The 21,136-nt window shown below is 46.7% G+C and overlaps 1 protein-coding gene across 7 annotated transcripts; it reads right to left on the bottom strand.

Annotated features, from left to right (window-relative positions):
- Positions 1 to 2,137: 2,137 nt before the first annotated feature.
- Positions 2,138 to 20,973, bottom strand: LOC149365268 (uncharacterized). 7 transcript variants are annotated; one of them, XR_016282566.1, is made up of 12 exons: positions 20,722 to 20,972; positions 13,766 to 14,627; positions 12,180 to 12,348; positions 10,561 to 10,714; positions 9,409 to 9,449; positions 9,251 to 9,344; positions 8,720 to 8,897; positions 6,737 to 6,789; positions 4,491 to 4,564; positions 2,522 to 2,559; positions 2,394 to 2,440; positions 2,138 to 2,282 (listed from the first exon to the last, which is right to left on the bottom strand). XR_016282566.1 is itself a non-coding variant. In XM_089541487.1 (11 exons), the coding sequence occupies exons 1-11, from the start codon at positions 20,725 to 20,727 to the stop codon at positions 2,260 to 2,262; spliced, it is 1,665 nt and encodes a 554-aa protein (XP_089397613.1). In that variant the 5' UTR covers positions 20,728 to 20,972; the 3' UTR covers positions 2,138 to 2,259. The 7 variants fall into 7 exon arrangements, 4 of the variants coding, with proteins under 4 accessions (XP_089397613.1, XP_089397619.1, XP_089397608.1 ...); XM_089541487.1 differs by lacking the exon at positions 4,491 to 4,564; XM_089541493.1 differs by lacking the exon at positions 4,491 to 4,564 and having other exon boundaries at positions 6,761 to 6,789.
- Positions 20,974 to 21,136: the final 163 nt, after the last annotated feature.

Below are 21,136 nucleotides of genomic sequence, written 5' to 3'. Positions count from 1 at the left end.
TTTTAAGACTTCATTGGCGTTTTTCTTAAAAGAACATTTTTGAAATTTGCGTACCTTCTTCTCGGGAACTATAAGACTTAAGAAAAAAAAACTTTTCATGGATGCTGATCAACGCCATGTCATAACTGGTACCAGAATCAATAGCCTAAGTTCCTTTGCATTTTTTTAATGAAAAAAATATCCATTCATAGGTGGCAATTTTATTGCATTGACAAAGAAAAAAACAATAAATGTAGTTTTTGTTCGAAACGCATAATTTTGGAACCAGTTATGTAAACATCGGTTGCTACTCTCATACACAATTTCAACATTCTGCAGGTAGTATATTTTTAGAAAAAGATACAATAGTAGAAAAAATAAAAACAAAAATGAAAAATATGACAAAATTTCAATTTAGTTTTGAGCTCGAATGCAAGCTGCGTGTATTTGTAAGATTCCTTGCAAATTTTATAGCCATAGTTTTTATTACAACTGCTGTGCAACCAAGTTTTGAAAATCATTTGCACTTTCATCTCACCTTAAACGAAGGAAAATAAAAGGTAAAACTATGCCGAATTAATAAGGGAGTAATTACTCATTGACTTCCAACAGAGCGCAGCCATACTGCTACAAAAAGGAAAGCTATACAGCTTTCTCAGAAACTTCGTAGTTAAAGAAAAATTCGTCCTGGTCTGGGGTTCCAACCCGGGACCACCGCTTCACCAGAGCAGGCGCTCTGCCAAATGCCGAATTAAATTATTGAAATTCGCCTTTGACGAAAAAAAAACTGTAAAAGTATGCTGAATTAAATTTTCGAAATTTGGTTTTAACCTAGAAAGATCACTATCCTTGGTATGCATGCTAGCTGGCTACTGAGTAGGCGTTACACTCAGTCAAAGAAGAAAATTAATACAGTACAGAAGCTAGGTGCATGGTGAGACTGTACTGTTGGATTAGTGTAGCAGTGTGTATTGAGACCCTGTCATGCTACCTTACACACCTCTGCAGACCGGGAGACTCGACCTGTTTATTACCACCCCAGTTGCTTGGTCAGTTAGGTTGCTGTAATGCATGTAGGCACACTGATGTGAGATCATGCATAAGCATCACAGAATACCTGGCTACCTCAGTGGCTGTTTCATTGCTGCCACAACATGGAGACCATGTGGTGCCTCACCCTTTCCCTTAGCCCAGAGCAACAGCCCCAAAATAGCATGAAAACCTGCATAACTTAACTTCCATTCCTCTTCTGTTTCAAGTGGTGATAGCACTTCCTTCTATAAGCACAGCCATAAGTACAACCATTATTGTTTTAATCAAAAAGGCCTGCAATAAGGTCTAGCTACAGGCATTCTCAATAATAATAAAAAAAAGGAACTGATATCTGTAGCAATTGTATGTAATCTAACTTTTTTTTTTAATATACAATGTTGTGTCCAGGATGCGAATAAAGCTGCGCTCTCTAAGACAACTGGACTTTCCAAAGTAAGTCCTTCACAACTCTGGCCAGCATGCTCATAGGCTTACTGCGTCAGGCATTCCTGTCAGAGGCAGCTGAATGCCCACTTCTTAAAGGGTCACTGAGGACAAATAGAAGGTATTGATCACTAGGATCTTTACAAGGCAGAAATAAAGAATTTGAATTTGAACAGGTGATCTAATCACAAGATGACCATTCTCACTGAAAACTGAGCTTTTGTAAGTCGGAAGAGACCAAGAAATGAGATATCGCCCTCGACAGCTGACTTCACAAGTAATATGCGTGTGCAGGTGGCACCAAATTTTGGGCACAGGCTCCACCAATCATTCAACATACCACCAGCCCATCCTTTTCGGCACGGACATTGCGAGTTTGAATAGACAGACGGAAAGATCTACGCTCAGATTTGAAATTTACGCTCAGAACGACTCTAGAAATTGAATGACATCACTTTCAAGCAGTTACGACCACTGGGTTTGTAGCAGAAAGGGGTACACATTGGTACTAATGACTTCGTAAACAAGACCTCAAAAGACCACAATCAATCGAGGAGGCTTAATCGACAGCCTTTTGCAGATGCACACTGCGTTGATGTGTATACTGCAATCCTTCTAGTAGCACTTTACCAGCGAGATTTGCCCCAAATATTCACCCTAGATAACACACAGAACAAACAAATGTAGAAAATACTTTGATATTTTCACACAATGCACATACTAAACCAGCCTCCTATACGCAATTCTCGGCACTGAAGCAGATGCTGAGCCAGACGATCTTCAACAGCAGGCCATGTCTGCTGCCTAAGAGGTCTCCTCGTAGATGGCTGCAGGGAACACAGGTTGCAGTCAGGGGCTGATGTGCACCAACAGATGGAGGCAGCCTTCGCAGCTCCAAAGGGGTTCATCAAGCACCCACATGTCAACAATGGGCTCACCTTCTTCTTCGTCACTTTCATTGTGCACAGTGTCCCCTCCATGCTTCCTAGAAAGGACAAGAGCATCACAAAGATACGTACAGCTGCATGCTTCAGAGACAACGCTAGTGTGATGGCAAGAGACTCACCTTGAGTTCGCACAGAGGCCCCTCTGAGTCGTCATAACCTGTGCCAAAGGAAGGGGTCATTTGGGGCACACCTTCCCATCAGCAAAAACAAACACCCAAGCACGTGCACTGGGGCAGCTCCACTTGGTGCAAAGCGAAAAGCAACAGGGGGGCACAGGTGCGCTGCCCTTAATGAGCTCATGCATGGGGAAGTGCACCAGGCAGGTTTCATTCACCATGCTCACCAGACTGGTCTGAAAGCTTTGCAGGACACAAGGGGTGCGTGAGCAGTGAGACTGAATCGGGATTTCTGAAGTTGCAAAGATGCATTCCGAAGAGGTCCTTACGCACAGCTTACTTCCATAGACATATACTAAGCATAGTGCCCCAATTGTACGGCAATAAAGTGCGAACTCATGCTAAAGCAAACAGGCTTTTCTAGCAGTCTATGCTATCACAGTTCCCTGCTTATGACACAGCATGACCTCACATTCTCTGCACACCTCTCAAAGATCCTAAATCCATGAGCTAATATGCTAAAGCAACTTGCACAACCTGTAGCCCATGAGTTCAAAGTTCCTGCTTTTGTAAAAAAGAAAAAAAAAAGCTAAGGAAAATATCACATGAAAAACGTTTTTTTTTTTCACTAAGACTAAATAAGGCGAAATAAGCAGTGACGCATGCCTACTAACACTAGCAAGTACAGTGCCTAGCTCAGTGCAAATGCCCAAACACAGAGATGCTGCTTGACCAATCTGACAAAAAGGCCCTCATTAAATAAAACTACCACAGAGGAAAAGCTACAGGTTCCGATCCAAACTATGTGAACCACAGGAAGCATTCAATGCAAATGAATTGAATGTCTGAATGATACACCACTCCAAAATGGAACGAAAGACTAGACTAGTAAACAAATGGTTATATTTCTGCACATGACACTGCTTTTGACAGTGCATTACATTGACTTTGCAGCAACTAGCAGCAGCCCCCTAGAAGCTACCAAGTGGCAGTGCAGTTCACGTGCGCAAACCACCATGCACCGTGTAAGCAGACCCTACATCAGGCGCTGTACTAATGCTGCACTAATGACAGCGCAGTATAGCAAGAACCAGCTTCTATGAGGAAGGGAAAAATAAACAAATGGGCATTTCTGTGCAATCTAAATCAATAGTGGAACAGCACGATAGCCAGAGATATTCACAAGTATGTGTTCGTAAATAACAATGCTCAGTATGGTGAGTCAGAATTAACCCATTCACGTGCCCCTACATTCTATTTTTTATCCCCCGTCATTCTGTGCACAGAAAAAGCGTCTAGTCTCAGCCCAGTTCCGCTCATGGGGTGGAACACCTCCAGAAGAGCCATGCGTGCGGAAACTGCACAGACCTGCATGGTGAACGTATGCGCAGCAAGGTGAACATGGCCAGTGATCACACATTTGTGCATCTGCCTGCTCACAAGCCAAAAGGAAAGACACGAGGCTTGTCAGGTGCCTTGGGAAAGAGGGTGTGGTGCTATGTGTGCACTGCATAGCCAATGCTAAGCATTTGGCAAAAAAAAAAATAAAAAGCACACACTTCAGGGTGGCCATTCAAGAGTTCCAAGCTCTTGCCTGGAAGGCAGCAGCTACAGCCTGAACACTGACAGTAGTTGAGGGCAGCTGGCAGTTGTTGCAACATGCCTCCAGAGACGGAGTTCATTTGGAGAGGTCAGTGGGTCTTTTGACCAGCCTACAAAATGACAAAATACCAAGCAAGGATTGCATTTTTGTGCAACTGACGGTATTTGGAACCAAGTGTGCAAACACTGGAGGGCCTGATTTTCACAGTATGCGGAGAGATGCTGGCTCTTGCCCACCCCACTGACCTCTCCCTGAACAGCTGTCAAGGCTCTGTGCCAAGCCAGACGCTGCCATCAGCAAGCAGAGAGAAAGGGGGGCTTGGAGGTAAAGAGGCACAGCCAGCCAGGTGGTAAGGCCGAGCTAACTTGCCCGACGCAGGTAGTCAGTTTGGCCAACCAGTGGCACGGGCGATCGGGACTCCTGTCCAAGCTTGCTGAAGGCGCCTACGAGGGGTGACATGTGCGCTCAGTCTGCTGCCAGCAAAGCGGGGTGGAGGGGCTGCTCCCCATCTACACGCACCACAAGACTTTCAGGTGCAAAACCGCCACAGTGAATCCCACTGGCTGAAAGTCGCAAACTGCTCTGGCCACTTCAAGCAGGCCTCACTCCACCTGTACAGTCCGTAGTGATGTAAAGGCCATCAGCTGTCTCGCAGCCCAATTAGATAGATGAAGCTTGGTTGGTCCGATGGTGCTCCTTCATGTGGTGAAGGATGGAGGAATTAGAGGGCAGGGTGAACTGCTATATTCGACAACATTTGCGCAAAATATGTCGCAGCTGTGCTCACCCCATGCCTAAAGAACGCTGCACATCGGTTTTCAAACTCAAAGTCGCCTCTTTGATCTTCATCATACAACACTGTTGAATCCAGTTATAAGACACACAGATGTGACAGACAATCAGAAATAAAAGACACTTTTCATTCACTCGGTTGGCTCCCTAATCTCTTCCCCATGAAGCGGACCTCTTTTATAACAGACACCGAGTATTGAAGACATTGGGTAGTAAAGGACAAGTAATCTTCAAAACCTGATCGAGAACCTCTCTTATAAGAGACATTTTATCTTCACTTGTGGAGTTCCTTATCCACTCCGCAGATGTGGCCCCATCACTCACAAATTGCCACTGTGTTCGTGCACCAGTGACAAGGTAAGGCGTGATCGCTCTCGTGATATTTATTGCGTCAGAAACCAACATAAAATAGGCCAGCTAAATGTAAAACATTCAGGAGGGCATGAGTGCAAGTGTGCTTGCATCTGCCTGCACCGAGAACGGCGGGAGTGTGCAGCCGAGCTACTCCCGCAACCATGAAGCTCGAAAACCGAAAAAAGAACCATCAGTCAGTGGTTTGCGCAGTCCGCAAGTTATGCCACAAACCAATGAGAAAGCCTCCGCCAGCGCGCCGCAATGCGCGACCCTTGCCACCTGCGCTGATAGCAGACGCACGCTGCCTCCGTTCCCAGCTTCGAAGTTCAGCGAATTTACAGCGGAGACTTCGGAGAACTTAGATGGGAAGCAGCGTGCCTCCTTCTCAGGGGGGATGAATTGGCTGCCTTATCAATGCGATTGTGTGCTAACCTAAGGCAGGCATGCCCTTCATTGGCCGCGTTTCATGTGCTGCATTGCTGCTAAATGGGGCGCCTTTTATAATTATTAAATTAAGTGCCCGGTCTGCATAACAAAGTTTGCTCTACAAAACAATGCTGGGCAGAAGGCTTAAATGTTTACAATTCACGATCAGTAAACTAAAAGATTTCGGTCTTTTGCTTAGTGCACTATACTGTTCCACAGCAAATTAATGCAAACATAGAGTGCCAATAAATGCAGTTGCAGAGCAGTAGAAGGTATATGGCATTTTGACACATGCCAATCAGATGAAAGTAAACAGCTACTTTTTCTTTCTTTTTTTTATTGCAACAGAAGCTTGTGTAACAAGCTATAGACTTATTTTGTGGAACTGCTAGTCACTAGGTGACAACATAAATACAGCAAGAGATCAGAAACTCTCTGCCTCTGTCCCATCCTGTTTTGTGGTTTTGCTCCTCACGAAAAGAAGAAACCCTGCTTATAAGTGACCCCTCGTATGTAACAGGTAAAAACTCCTCTCCAGTACTTGTCAGTCACAAAGGGGTTCAACTGTACAACTGAAAATGAAGTGATTCAGCTTGCAAATGCTGAGTGATGCCCACAGCAGGTGTGACCACAGTAGAGATTTCTAGCCACTTCTGTGCTGCAGTGCACCTAACTACGATTGCTGCTGTTCTTGTCACTAGTACCAACTTCTGAACTTCAAAAAATAAAAAAAATTCTGCCCTTCTCCAGGTAAAAGAGTGAGCTCTAACACCACTCCTTCAGCTGAGTATTCTGTGTGTGTGAGTGCCAGGCACAGTGGCTGCACTGCTTTCCAGTTGCATCCTTCAGCCAGTGAACTGCAGCAACAACACACCCTTATACTAGCTGCACATCAGTGAGACAAGCCACTCGTTTCTGGTCCACTCAGTGGTTACACATCCACTCACTTTAACCTAAATATCCTCATAAAGAAAGCAAAGAAGCCAGTAGCAGGCAATGTTGAAAAGGGAGGGAAGAAAACGCAGAGCAGAAAAAGCACTCACAAGCTTGATGGAACTGGGATCTACCTCAATGTTTGCCAGGTCAGCATATCCCACTGCAAGTAAAAAGAAAGAAGCTGAAACACAGCTGCATTACCCAACAAGCCTAACTAAGCCCGAAAACAGCACTGTTAAGTGAACCTGACTGGTTACAGTATTTTGTAACAGTCATCGAAGCAGGAAAACAAGAACAGCAACAAAAAGGAACTGGCCTCCTGCAGGCACACATGGAAACAGCTTAAACCTTATTACAGAGAACAGGTAAAAAATCGTACAACAGTTCAATATAGCCGAAATACAGCCAGTTCTGCTAAGAACACTAGCAGGAGAAGTACAATTAAGTTGGTGAAAGGACGGCAACTGGGACAAACCTCTTCCGAAATTTTAGCACCATTTTAAAGCTGCTCGCGGCGGTTGCACAGGCCCGCGTAAAACCGAACGCCAAATGCCAGGTGGGTTGGCTTCCCCGCAGAGCACCACCAGCATGCAGCGGTGGCAGGTCAAACACCAGCTTGGGGGCTTCCCCAGATTACACTAACAAAGTCTAAAAAAGCTTTCACAGTTCGTGGACGACACTCCACGCTTTGTTGAACTTCAATTCAGGTCACTCAAAGCTATTAAAGGATGGTATTGTGGTGTCTTGAATCCGGTCAGCCGTTTACAAGTCCTGTGCCCACCCGATCAATGATAGCTTGTCTGTGCAGTTGGCTAGGCTGAAAAAGAGTGGGTACCCAGATCACCTTATAACCAGAGCGAGTGAAACGATGATGAAATTGGTGAAAAGCAGCACAAGACAGCAACAGATTCCCAGTGACCCAAAAGATGGTTGCTGTTGTACCGTATGCCCATAGGTTGTCCCATTGGTTAAAGAAGAAGATAAGGGGCAAATATGGCATGTAGGTTGTTTTTCGGCATTCGCATCCAATAAGTGGCATCTGTTCACAACAGAAAAGGAGATCTGACAAGAGCTAAAATGGGTGGATGTCAGGTCAAGCATAGTCCAAAGTTTATTTCTTGCAGTGTTGGAGTTGTTTATAGGTTTCTACTTTCTTGCAGTGCTGTGTATATTGATCAGACTGGATGATGCATTAATAAACGGCTTCAGGAACATGACGATTCTTGTGATAGTAACTGGTCAAAATCGTCCATTGATCTTGCCCAGCACCGTCATTCGTGTGGTTACACCCCGGTTTTTTCTGCTACAGTTATTCTTTTTAGGCACAAGGACCAATTGGCCATTGGCCAGAGAAGCAGTGGAAGCGTATTGTACATGCATGATTCTGGAGACACTTGCATCAGTCAGCTATCAGTAGTGGTTTCACAAAATGAAGTAGATTTCCTCAAGGATGCCTATCTCAATTGATAGCATGAATAAGGTTGTGTCTAGAGTTATCTTACTCTAGCTAGAGTGTTTTTGTTGTTGGAAACATGCGCACATAGTTCACGCCTTGTATTCCGGTTCCATTTTTGTTTGTTTCTGTAAGGTTCATAGATGTATGTATTCTTCCCCTCCCGTAATAAATTTCAGTTGAAGTCAGCACTTGTTTTGCCTAGTCTCCGTTTTGTCCGTGCTTGCTGCATCGTTGTGAATCATGAATGCATACCAACTCACCCAACCTTCTTCACTCTTCTTTTGAGTGCTATTATTTCTTTTTGTTTGGCCAGTGACCCTGAATAGGGCAGCGAATGAAAGATACATCAGAAATGGTGCCATCCTGCTAGTGTGAGCTCTTATATGGCCATGCAAACCTTGATGCTTAAACTTGAAAAAAACTTCAGGGAAGGAAAAATATTTCTTCTTCATACTTTCACTTCAATAGCCAGTGGATGGGCAGCTGCACTTGGCAGTTCAAGAGCACCAAGCCCCCCAGACAAAACACACAAGAGGGACAAGAAAGGGCACAATTGGGGAGTCTCTGCCGGAGCCAACTTGTGCTGTTGCATCCCCATGCCCTGGGCACAGCGTGGCCTGAGTGGTGCACTTGCCTTCCCCTTGACTGTTTCGGACGAGCCACTTTCCCGGTGGGTTGTGCTCCATGCGCAGCACGTACACGGGCTCCCCCCGATGCAGGGGCAGGTCAAGGCTCCTGGGTCCGCCCCCACTGCTGCTGCCTCGCGCACGACCTGCGTCCAGGGGCTGCTGCCGCTCCCAGCCACCCGGCAGCTGTGCACGCAACGATGCATCATCAGTCTGGCAACGTCCACTACAGGGCATCTGCTCACAAACCTCCATGTGGCCCTGTGTGGCACTAATTCCAGCCAGCCTATACCCACACACTTTGTAATCTCACCTACCCTCCTTGGAACCCACTGGGCTACCCCAGGGGACCACTGGTTATCTGTTGTACGCATTACGTGTCCTGCCCCTGTTAATTTCTTCTTCCTGGTTGTCTTAGGGAACATTTATTCCCCAACCAACTCTACTCCCTTCTTGTCTTGCAGTACACTATTACCGCTACTATTTTCCTCTCTATAGCTCCCTACATCGCCCTAACCTCCGCCCTCATCAGTGCTCACCCCGAACGCTTTGCACAGTCTCTCATATTCCCGCTTGTCCTTCCTGGGAAGGCTGTCCCTGCCCATCAGTGGGGGGGGTGGCACAGGTGGTGGCCTGGAAAAAGAAAAGAAATTAGAACAGGGGCCTTACGGTGGTGGGGCCAACAGTGGTCACTTACGGGTCATCCGTGGGCATCTCTTCGTACAGCTCTTCCAGGGTCTGGAACAGAAGACAAATGTGGTGCTTCTCAACTCATCGCAGGGCTGAAGCATTCCCAATCCTGAGCATCCAAGCTTGGCACGTCATCTACAAACCTCATGTTCCACCAGCTCAAATACAGTGAACTTTTATTCCCATATATATATATATATATGGTGCACGGGGATGGAGTTCACGGCGAGCAACACAAAATGGGCGAGCAAAACGGCGGGCAGTGCAGATAATGGCCAGTTCACCCGAACCGATCTCGTGCAGTGCGGCGGCTCTTCATCTTTCACCAGCGCTTCGTCTTCGTCGGCGAGTCGTCAGTGATCTGCCCTGGTGGTAACAGGCACAGCCGTCGTGGTTCACTACAATTTAATTATTGTTCTTTGTAAAATTGACTCTGCCTCTTTCTGGGTGCGATGACATTTTACACAGCAGCTGACAACATATTTATTGCTGAGAAAATTTAATTTACAAATGTTCCCACCACTCGTTTCAAAATTGCGACGTCCACACCAAAAAAAAGGACTCCATGATCACCGTTTTGAAGTGAATGGTCACTAGCCTAGCCTCTAGGATGTGGTTCCTGTAATGCTGAGACTGGCACCTAGGCTCTTGATTCGTATCTCTAAAGAATGCTCCTCAAAGGCGGACCTCCAGCCTCTGGTGTGGACTGAGTGTCATGATGTCGTGGTTAGTCGCCTTGCACCTGCTAGTGTGGATTTCAGGGGGTGGCAAGTGCAAGGGAATTAACAACAGATTAGGTGCAATGTGATGAAAAGTGGTCGACATTATTCTTTGGAGGACCTCGTTTGAGTGGCCTCTTCTTCCCTTTTATTCTTGAGTTGTACTCGACCATTGGTCAGTATATCTGTGGGGTGGTACTGCTCTCACTGGTGCTCTTTGTTGCAAGCTTACTCTGAAGTTACACACAGGGAGGAGAAATGCACCCTTGCCCTGGCAGGCCAGCTGCCAACACGACGATGCAGCAGCCACTAGGACTGGCAAAACCTAGTACAATGGCCTCTCGTATTATTTTTCGCTCTGTGCCACACAATGTGCCCCACTGGTCATTTCTCTCCCACAGGTCAGCGCACGAAAAACTCTTGAGCAGGAAGACACTCACATCCTGGTACAGCTCATCCTCTGCTGGCCGTGGAGGTGCCGGAGGGGTGCGGGCGGAAGGTAAGGTGGGAGGCGCATCATCCAGCTCCGTGTCTGCGTACAGCCCGTCATCGCCACCACCACTGCCCAACTCTTCGTCCTCTGTGTATTCGGGGCTGCAGCCACAATGCACTTTTACAGGTGCCACCTGGCTTCAGCCATGGGCCAGTCGGCATATGACAATAGAGCAACACCAGTGGGAATAGGAGACTTTTTGATCGTTCAGCCAACCTCACTGAAATCTAATGACTTTTGGTCAGTACCAGCTAGCTTGTTCATTCGACTCCTGTTAATTCGGAAACCTGGATAATTCAATTCAAACCACCAGCACAGTCTTGGCCAACGTCCATGCAAGTTTATGGCATCAGACGTTCACTAATTTAGGCGCTACAGGCCTCGCGCCGGTTAATTCGAATGGGCTTGCGAAGGAAGGCTGCGTCAAGGAATGTCATGTGCGGCTGTAAAAGTAGCTCTACTCAAACCTGAATTTCACAGTGCACAGTCACCCGCACACTTCTAGTGTGCGTACAATGGCAGCCATAACAAAAAACAGATGGCCCTGTCTCCTAGAACTATCCGGCCATGTAGCTTCAGTTCTGATTTTCTATGCATTCATCACATGCCGTTTGCTGTTTGTCAGATAGCTGTTTGTACACTGAAGCAATGCCACGCATCTGATCCACGCGACCATGGGTGAAGCCTCCTCACAAGCATGCTAGTGCCCAATCTTACACTAAATAAATTTGCCGCAATGCCAGTGGTTCTTGTCCGTTTTTTCAAGGTCATTCAATAAATTGACCAATTTTTTCCCTTGAAATTCAAATTAATGAGCTTTAACTGTACTACTTTAATCAACACCTGCAACATATGCAGCATCTACGTTCTTTTTTTATGCGAAGCATATTGCTAGAGCTACCACTCACGCCGTCGCCGTGGGACCCCTAGCCGTGACACCACGTGACACCGTGACATCACACCACGTGACATCGGATGAGAGAGCCGGCCTCCACCTCGCGCCGTCGCCGTGGAACCCCTAGCCGTCACGCCACGTGACACCGTGACGTCACACCACGTGACATCGGATGAGAGAGCCGGCCTCCACCTCGCGCCGTCGCCGTGGGACCCCTAGCCGTCACACCCGCGCATTCCCGCGCATTTCGAACGCGCGTTCACACTCGGTGTAGGTGAAACGCTCGCTCCACCGGGCAGGCAGACGCGGCTTCCGTGGCAATCCAGGCGCTCACCCAACGTGCGTCACGGGGTTAGTCGGCGTTCCGCTGTAGCCATGCCGTTGTCTTCCCCCACGACGAAGGCTTCTAGTGGTTGCATTAAAATGACCAAGTATTCAACCAAGGAAAGCCATGTATTACCAAGCCTAGCCACTAATATGCTTCGCATTCCCCAGGCTTAGCCAAGCTGAGCCTCAGCAATTTTTTTTCACCGACCCTATGCCATACATGCTAGGTGCTTCAGCGCAACAAACCAATCATCTGGAAGTCACTGCAGTAGCATCAGCATGTTCCTTGCTTTACCCCCTTCTCCTCGAGCAGTGTTCCCATGGATTGATGATAGTGCACTCACATTGGGGAGGTTGGCTGTCTGGACTCTGAGACAGCCTCGTCTTCATGAGGCTCGTTGGTTGGTGTGACAGGCAATGCAGGCAGCATTCGCGGTGGCTTGGGCACGGCGGGTCGCGGTGGTGCTGGCGGTGGACGTGATGGGGGCATGGGGGGAGGGCTCCGGCCAGGCACTGCATGTACGTGCCATGGGCTTCACTGCTAACAGCACACGCCAATGAGACCCTCAGTTCCCTTTCCGACAGGGAAAAGTAGGGACAAGTCACCTTATTGACCCTCAGTTCTCTCCCCAATAAGGAAAAGCAGGAGCGAGCCAACTTCTTTATCTCAAGGTTTCTTTCTGATGGAAAAAAAGTATGAACAGCAAATCAATGGAATTGAATTTTTTGACCTACAATTCCTGTGCTGATGTAGAAAAGTAAGGGCTTGCTGATAAAATCAGCATATGCATGCAGTTGAGGCCTGGCACTAAAATGAATCACTTTTCACCCCCAGCCAGCCCTTGGCTGCAAAGCGGCTCCTGAGCTCTCAAGCAGTTGTTTTAAAAACACAGGTCGACGAGCTCACTCATGAGTGGACTCACCCTGGCTCACTCATGCTCATATCAGATCATGATCTAAGTCGTGAGTGAGTCCAGACTCACATTCGGATCATGATCTGAGTTGTGAGTTCGGACTCACATTCAGGTCATGATCTGAGTCATGGTGAGTCCAGACTCACATTTAGATCATGATCCGAGTCGTGGTGATTATGGGCTCACATTGAGATTATGATGAATCGTGGTTAGTCCGGTCGAGTTTCCAGTGCACTCGTAATACTTATTACGCTTAAATAAGCCCAGATGAGTCGAAATGAATGAGTGAGACCAAATGAGTTGTGAGCTGATATGAGTGAGTGAGCCCAGATGAGTCGTGTGTCTGAGTGAGTCGTTATGAGTTGTTGACCCCTGATGACTAGTAAGTTTGAGTGAGCCCAAGTGAGTTGTAATCCTAATTGAGTTTGAGTTCATGAGTTTGAATGAGCCCAGGCCTCTGTGAGTGTGAGTCTGAGTGAGCCCGTAGGCTGACAAAACTTTTGTGAGTGAGCCTGAGTGAGCACCAGTGATTTTGCCGAGGTATGCTTAAAAATAAATAAATAAATAAATAAATAAATAAATAAATAAATAAATAAATGGAGGATGTGCACAGCAGTGTTTAAATTTTCAAATACAATAGAAAACAGAAGGATATGTGACCCTATGTCTGAGTGACACACCATTGCATGACTCTCAATGCACTTTAGAAACTAGGCATCGCTCAACCTTCACAAATAATATTTGATGCAGCTGTTCAAGTAAAACCAGCAGCACAGAACAGACACAAGGAAAAAACACACAGACATGGTCGAGGCAGCCTTGTGTGTTTCTTCATCGTGGCTGTTTCTTTTCTGCTGCTGGTTTTAAAACTAGCTCAACAATCCACCTTATTACGTATTCAAGAGTCCATTTCATGCCACCTTTTGAGGTTCAACACTGAGCACCCTTACAAAAAGAAAGAAAGGACAGGTGCAAAATTTCACCTAAGAACATCTCTATAAAGGAGCAGTACTTACGTGGAGGCCTGTCAGGCTGTGCGGCCGTACTTGGCGTGGGGGGGCCTTGAGGACTAGATGTGGATGGCAGGCACATGCCAGTGGGCCGGGCCGGCTTTGGGGGGCAGCTCCCAGAGGCCGCAGGCAGCTCGCGCCTTCGCCACCCAGGCCCCACAGGGTGGCGCACCAGCTGTGGGGGCACATACAGTGGTGGCTCAGGAAGCTTCGGCTTTTGCTTTGGCGAGGACACCGGGGACTTTGGCAAGCGTGGCGGCACAGGAGATGGCGCCTCCTCACTGTGCTGAGGTGTGGCGATGCTCCCTTTCCAGCCAGACACCGGTGGTGGTGGTGGTTTGGACAAGGAAATGGGTGTCACATAGTCCTCCTCTTCCTCCGAAAAAGAGGAGCATGGCTGCTCGGATATGCTGTTTTCATCTTCCACAGCTGCAGCCTCGATCATGGGTGGCACTCTGTGTGGGGCAGCACTGGAGGGCCGCTTCTCAGAGGTGAAGCTCTTCTCTTCTGCAGCCTTGACCTGGCGTTGCAAGGTCAGTTGTTCAACTCGTTGCGCTACAGCTGCCCTGGTGCGCTCGAAGGAGGCCCTCCTGGTCGCGTCCCCTGCCCTCGGTGAATTCACCCTCTCCTGAGCAGCTAGACCCTGAGGAGACTTCTGCTGTGCACTGACAGAGATGCCGGGCTTGCTGGATGGCTTTGGTGCAAGGCTGGGACGGGGAATGCGCACTTCTGCCGGGCCATCTGGCTTCTTAAGGCTGCCGACATGGCCCCCGCACTTGGCATCCTTGTCGTTGAACAGGTTGCGGAGAGTCTGGACATTGGCTCTTGGAGTCGCCGCCAGCTCCAAGGCTCTAACCACTGGCTCATCCTGCAGAGATAATCAAAGAGAAACAGGTTGAAAGCTCAAAGGCTGCTTGTAAACAGGCACATGGTAAGGACCTACTGCTTTTAAGAACTTTTTTTATGAGAAACGCCAGAAGAAGCAACAAAAACATCAAGTGAATGAATGGACTGCGAAACAATTAAACGGTGACTGCCAGAGCATGCTTCATTTGTTTGGATGGCTAAGACAAGGTAAACTAGAGAATGTACAAAGGCTTGTGGCATGTTTTATCTGCGGTAAAGATGCGGTAAAGAGCAACTCAACTCAAGTCACCAAAATGCCACAGTTCTGCAATCTCAGGTAGCTAGAAACTAGGCAGACAAAGCAAAAGTCAGCAGCTTTTGATGTAACAAAGCATCCTTACTTTTCATGTAAAGACATCTCTTGTTTGTCATTGTTTTCTGCTGCACTAGAACTATGAAAAGATCAGCCTAGTCCTGTTGTGCATAGTTCCAGTGTGCCAGTGTTTGAAACGTGGCAGTGTTTGAAACAAGTCTTCGAACATTATAACCACAGCTGAACAGTCATTCTCTGAGTGCAATCTTGTAGTAGTTACTTGGAGTATTTCGATTCTTCAGTAGTAGTATAAGACATTTATTAAGCAATAAATACAGGCCAAGCATACTGATCACCCAGGCTTCAAGCGAAAAGTTTCCATGAGACAATATTGAGGGCTGTATTTGCAAGCAACTCATAGTCAAAAAGCTTCATATCTGAAATTTTCTGCATCTGTTCTTGAAGGACTATAGGCATCTAATTTTAGTTGCTAATTTTCTCCTCTCAAATAATGAATTAGACATTACAATACATGACCACCACATGGTACTCGCCTATGACCGCAACATAATTTATTTATAATTGAATTTCTTCTCTCATGCCGTTTCAGTTTCATCAACTGAATGGTGGCTGTGATGTGTTGTTTACCTTCAGGTCATGTCAGGCAAGAAAAAAATAGCAACATAAACACTGATATACATAGTTTTAGGTCACTACAACACTTATACCAGCCTGCTTCAAGAGCTCGAATGACAACGAATGATGTGTCAGCAGTTTTACTGCTGTTTCCTTTCATGCCTCATGTGACCTGAAGGTCAACTACACGTCACAGCCATCGTTCGGTTGATGAAACCGAAACGACATCAAAGAGAAATTCAATTATAAATTATTTAGCGGTCGAAGGCGAATATCATGCGATGATCCATGTATACTGATGTCTAATGCATCATTTGTAATAAGAAAACATGCAACCAAAAATTTGGTGTCTATAGACCTTTCATTTGTTTCAATTTTTTGTATTCCCTTCCAGTTAAGACCTTTAAGTGAGGGTTCACAGTATGATTACATAAATAAACAAAATGAGCAGCGTGCGAAAAAATGCAGCAATAATGCTAAGCTACAAAGGTGTAAGCACAATGCATATTAGCCGCGGAAACCACTCTTAATTGAGGTGCTCGAATTGACTTCGTGCCTTCAGGATTGAACTACCATCAGACTATGTGGACATCAATGTTAATTAATTGCATTGTCTGTTAATATCTAAAATGCCGCTGCTGAAAACACTGCCGAGACATTTTTCTGACTGATGTTTGAGCTCGAAAGAAACAGCATGGCATTTTCCCAGCGTGGTGGCTCAACATGAAGCGCTTGTGATCCTGGTCTACATTATGCTGAAATTTTCACGGCCTGTTGTTTTCTTTCTGTATAACTGCTGGCACGCAAGATGAAACAATACTTCACACAGACAGGTGCTACAGGCACAGAGGGAAAGGGTGCGCACAGTAAGCATAATGAGAAGAGTCCATGCACACTATATCCAAGCTAAGCAGATATGACACAACAGGCATGCAGCATAAATCCCCCACCGTGAGTCATCTTGGCCTTCGGCTATCAAGCTAAAACTGTGACCGTGATGCTACTGTCGCATGTTTCTGCCAGACAGTGCCAGTTGGCGAAAATTCACTGCAGCTGCCTCGAGCATGCATGCATTAAAAGAAGTGAAGTGCTCACAGGTGTCAGTGAGCTAGCTGTACCTGTCAATACTGAATAAAACAGAAGCCAACAGCCACAGAAACCAAGGGGCACAGGGGATTTTTTTTTAAAATTAATTTATTGATTTTGTGGGATTGATCAATTTAGAATATTACTGAATAAGTTATCGCTTAAAGCTAATTGATAGAAAAGCAGAAGAAAAAACAACCACATGCCGCCGGTGGGATCCGAACTCACGACCTCCGAATTACGCGTCCGGTGCTCTACCTCTGAGCTACGGCGACGGCTGTCAAACCTTCTGCTTTCGGGGGTATTTATATTTACAAGTAACCTAACCTTGAGAGTGCGGTAACTCAGGACGTTCTACGTCCGCCGCTTATGAACGTGGGTGGCGCTGATGAACACTCTTAAGGTTAGGTTACTTGTAAACATAAATACCCCCGAAAGCAGAAGGTTTGACAGCCGTCGCCGTAGCTCAGAGGTAGAGCACCGGACGCGTAATTCGGAGGTCGTGGGTTTGGATCCCACCGGCGGCATGTGGTTGTTTTTTCTTCTGCTTTTCTATCAATTAGCTTTAAGTGATAACATATTCAGTAATATTCTAAATTGATCAATCCCACAAAATCAATAAATTAATTTAAAAAAAAATCCCCTGTGCCCCTTGGTTTCTGTGGCTGTTGGCTTCTGTCATATTTATAACGAGCCCCTCAATCCCCTTCCTTTGTTTGCTTAATACTGAATAAACTATACTGTTCAGGTCAACAAGTGTTGCCGATGCTAATAGCTGCATCCAAAAAAGCTCTAAAATGCAACCGTGACAGACACGAGTTCACCACTTTCTTAGAAACCTGCCACTATGTGACAGCATACAACATACTAACTCCATCCAACTACGCCACTGGTGTCCACATATTACAGAGGAGAAAAACAAGGATGCATCCAGAGTCTCTAGTGGAACCTCAGATTGGTCTAGTTGGCACTCCTTATAATTTCAAACAGCATTAGTGCGAATCAAGAAAAAAAAAAGTACAGACCATAAGACACTTGAGTAGTTATGATCACTGTCACACACATGTTCCATCCCTGTTGAAATTAAATAAAATTAACAATTAATTCCCTCTAAAAGAGATTTTCTGCCCAGAGTGCAGCACAGGCTTCCTTTAGGACCTAAGCAAAGCAACAGTTTCAAGCAATGAGGGTTTCTGTGGTGAGTCACAACGGCAGCCACTTCCCCCGAAACCAAGAGCTGCACAAGTGGCTCCAATGGTTCCTGGAAGATGTGCGTCCCCCCCCCCCTTCCCCCCTCCTCCACAGGAAGAGCCTTAATTGTGCCCAATTGAGCAGCGACCCCTCTCAGGACGCACGTTGGGAGCACTCCTCCAATGTGCTGCTTCACTTCTCCACACGCACAGCCCTTCTTGGTCTGCTTTCAGCAAAAATTATTTCATTTCTTCATGCATTTACATGAAATGTTTTCTAGGACTACTCTCACAAAATTTCACTGTTCTATGTCCAGAAAATTTTTTTTCTAATATATATTTTTTCCTCTGCATCTTGCGACAAGGCTGCAGAGTTAAGAAAATGTGGCAGAAAGCCGGTTCAACATTCATTGCATTCCTACTGCTATGCCACAGGTCAAGACATTCTTATAATTTAGTTTTTTTTGCTAACCACAAACATTGGTCTGAAATTTTTGCAATGCAGTGTCTGTTGACGTACCTAGAGTGAGAAGAAAATTTCATACAAGAAATTTAAAATTCAAAACTCTTAAAAACAAATAATGTGTTGACCTGCATGCACTATGGTCCTAGGAATGCAACAAAGCAATTGGGGTCAAAATAGATTAAACAGTTGCGAAGAAATCTGCTCCACAAAGTGAGTACCTACGCACAAAACCGCAAGAGAAAAGCGCCCATTGTTCGAGCATTTCCCCACAATGCAGGGCCACCACGGTTCACGAAACAATTTTTTTAGAGTGCCTCTGCTTGGTTTCAGCCATGACACTTTGGGACTGCATAAAAAACGAGGTATACAGCAGATACCATTTAAACACAAATTAAACTTGTGGCCATTTTGGGGGATTTGAAAGCTGCATCCTCCCTTAAAGGGACCCTGAAATGATTTCGATGGGCATATTCTAGTGTAGCAGATCTGTAGAGGTGTTCTTTGTGGGTATTCGAGTCAAATTTGGAAGCTTTGCGAGCACCCTATAACTTAGAAATAATTTTTTTAAAAATCTCTGCTCGCAGTAGCTCATAACCGATTAGGGTGACACATTTCACTGTGTGTCCCCTGCCCTGATGACGTCAGTAGGCAGAAGCGCCAGCCTTCAAGCTCGCCCCGTCTGCCCACTGACGTCATCGGGGAAGGAAATGTGCGGTGAGGTGTGCCGCCCTAACTGGTTATGAGCTACTGCGTGCAGAGATTTTTAAAAATTATTTCTAAATATAGGGTGCACGCAAAGCTTCTAAATTTGATTCGAATATCCACAAAGAACACCTCTACAGATTTGCTACACTAGAATATGCCCATCGAAATCATTTCAGGGTCCCTTTAAAGTAGTTGAGGCAGCCTCAGTTATTCAGATGAGAACGATAGTTCATCAACTCTCCATGCATATCCTGTCATGAATGCAATGTGAGCAATGACCAGAATGCTCCCATCTTTAGCTAATATTTTGTGTTTAACCGTTCTCTTGTGCTAGACAGACATATCCATCCACATGGTCAGTGTTCAGCAAACACCAAAGTATTTGTTGTCACTCAGTTGCTTCAGCTGTAATTCAAAGTTGTATGAGATGAAAGCTGCATGTACACTCGTGGAAGTGCAGCCGCCCAAGCTGAAAATCGCCTTAATTTCTAGCATTAATTCAGATCAATAAAAAAAAAAGGGGGGGGGGGGGGGGAGGAGGGGATTACCCACGTGCTCCAGCAGAAGATTACTTAGCATTGTTTCATTTTGCCTCGCTATAGCTTTGAGACGGTTCGGGCAAGTTTACAGCCTTTATCGGGCAATGGACCTTTGACAGTAACGCCATAAAACAGGGGAGGAGTGCAGCACGGCACCGCGGTGAGGCAACAGGTTCCTGCCCTGTGCCACAGGAGAAATCAGTTTTTGGCTTCATGAACATCAACTCAAAACATAAAAAAAATTCCCCTTCTTTGTGGGCGAGCTGTACTACAGGCGGAATGCATGACGATCAAAACTGGCTCGCCCGCCGTCTCGAATTGGCACGCTCTTGTCGGAGTGCGACCGGACCACCCGCGGCTTGCGCCATGGGACCCACGCAATTTCTCCGATGCGTCACACACGGGATGTGGAGCACGAATTCATCTTTTCCGTGCCGATTACGCACCCGAGCGATAACAGGCTCGACGAACGCGCAGCAGAGAACACACGCATGCAGTAAAAAAAAAAAAGAAGCCGCTGACGGATATGCGCGCAGGGCACGGACGCGCAGCTTTCCGCTCGGCATCCGCCGATAAACGCTCTGACCGGGGCAGGATGCCGCTCTCCGACGGCGTTCCGCCGGCCGGGCAGGCACAGCCGCGCTTCGAAAAACGAAAAGCGAACCGGCCCGCCGCCGCTGGGCGGCCTTCGCTAGAGCAATTAATTTTTGCTCTTTAGCCGGCGATCGGCGCTGCCCCGCCGCCGCGGAGAAAAAAAACGGGCGCTGCCGACGACGACATCGACCCGCGCGGAGGCGAAACTTTCTCCGAAGAAAGTTCGCGCTGCTGGCGCCTACGCGCGACGAGGAAGTTGATCCGGCCGCAACGCGACTTTGCACTCCCGCACGACAACGCGAGCATTGGCCAGGGCTCGGGACATGTTTGGCGTATTCGAACAGCATACACAAACTCGGGCTGCATACGGAAAACGGACGAACGTCTGCAAGCTTCAAGCGCCACGACGGTGGGGAAGGGGGGGCTAAAAGCAGCTGCACGCGGCTCTCTCGACTTACCGATCCAGCCGCCAGCTACTAAAACTCAAACATGCAACTGTCACTCATCTCGCAGTTGATTACTGACCCGAATACCTCCGCAAACAGTACGCGTCATATGAAAACCGAATGACTCATGAGCAAACTCACCTTCATAGGACACTACGCACACTTGCACCTTGCGCGGACGAAGAGGACACGAGAAGAAAATAAAATTAGTGTGAAACGCTACGATACAAGCACTGGCGTTACTCTGCTAGTTCACGAATCCACAACTTTGAGTGTAACTTGCACCAACAACGATCAAAATGAACCGCCCACATCATACGCATGCACACGAGCAATCAACCGATGACAAACCAGCAGCAACAGCCGACGAGCGAGACGAGGAGGAGACGAGTTTAGACTCTCTCTCTCTCTCTCTCTCTCTCACAGCGCAAAAGCAGAAAAAGAGAGCGACCATGTAGAAGTGAAACTTTCGCCCTCTCTCAATAAAAATAACGAAGAGGAGATAGCGGCGCCTGTGAACTGCGTAAAGTACATGGAGGAAGGAAAGGTAAAGTAT

The sequence above is a fragment of the Amblyomma mixtum genome, chromosome 1 (assembly GCF_055824585.1).
Source record: "Amblyomma mixtum isolate Tamu chromosome 1, ASM5582458v1, whole genome shotgun sequence".
Taxonomy (NCBI): domain Eukaryota; kingdom Metazoa; phylum Arthropoda; class Arachnida; order Ixodida; family Ixodidae; genus Amblyomma; species Amblyomma mixtum.
The sequence above is the reverse complement of the archived record's forward strand: the minus strand, read 5'-3'. Positions and strand labels throughout refer to the sequence as shown.

Excerpts from the sequence above, each read along its gene's own strand:
- LOC149365268 (XM_089541482.1), bottom strand. Across the intron at positions 9,345-9,408 it reads GAGATGCCCACGGATGACCC|GCCACCACCTGTGCCACCCC; the intron begins GTAAGTGACCAC and ends TTCTTTTTCCAG. Across the intron at positions 8,898-9,250 it reads GACTGTGCAAAGCGTTCGGG|CTGCCGGGTGGCTGGGAGCG; the intron begins GTGAGCACTGAT and ends TTGCGTGCACAG.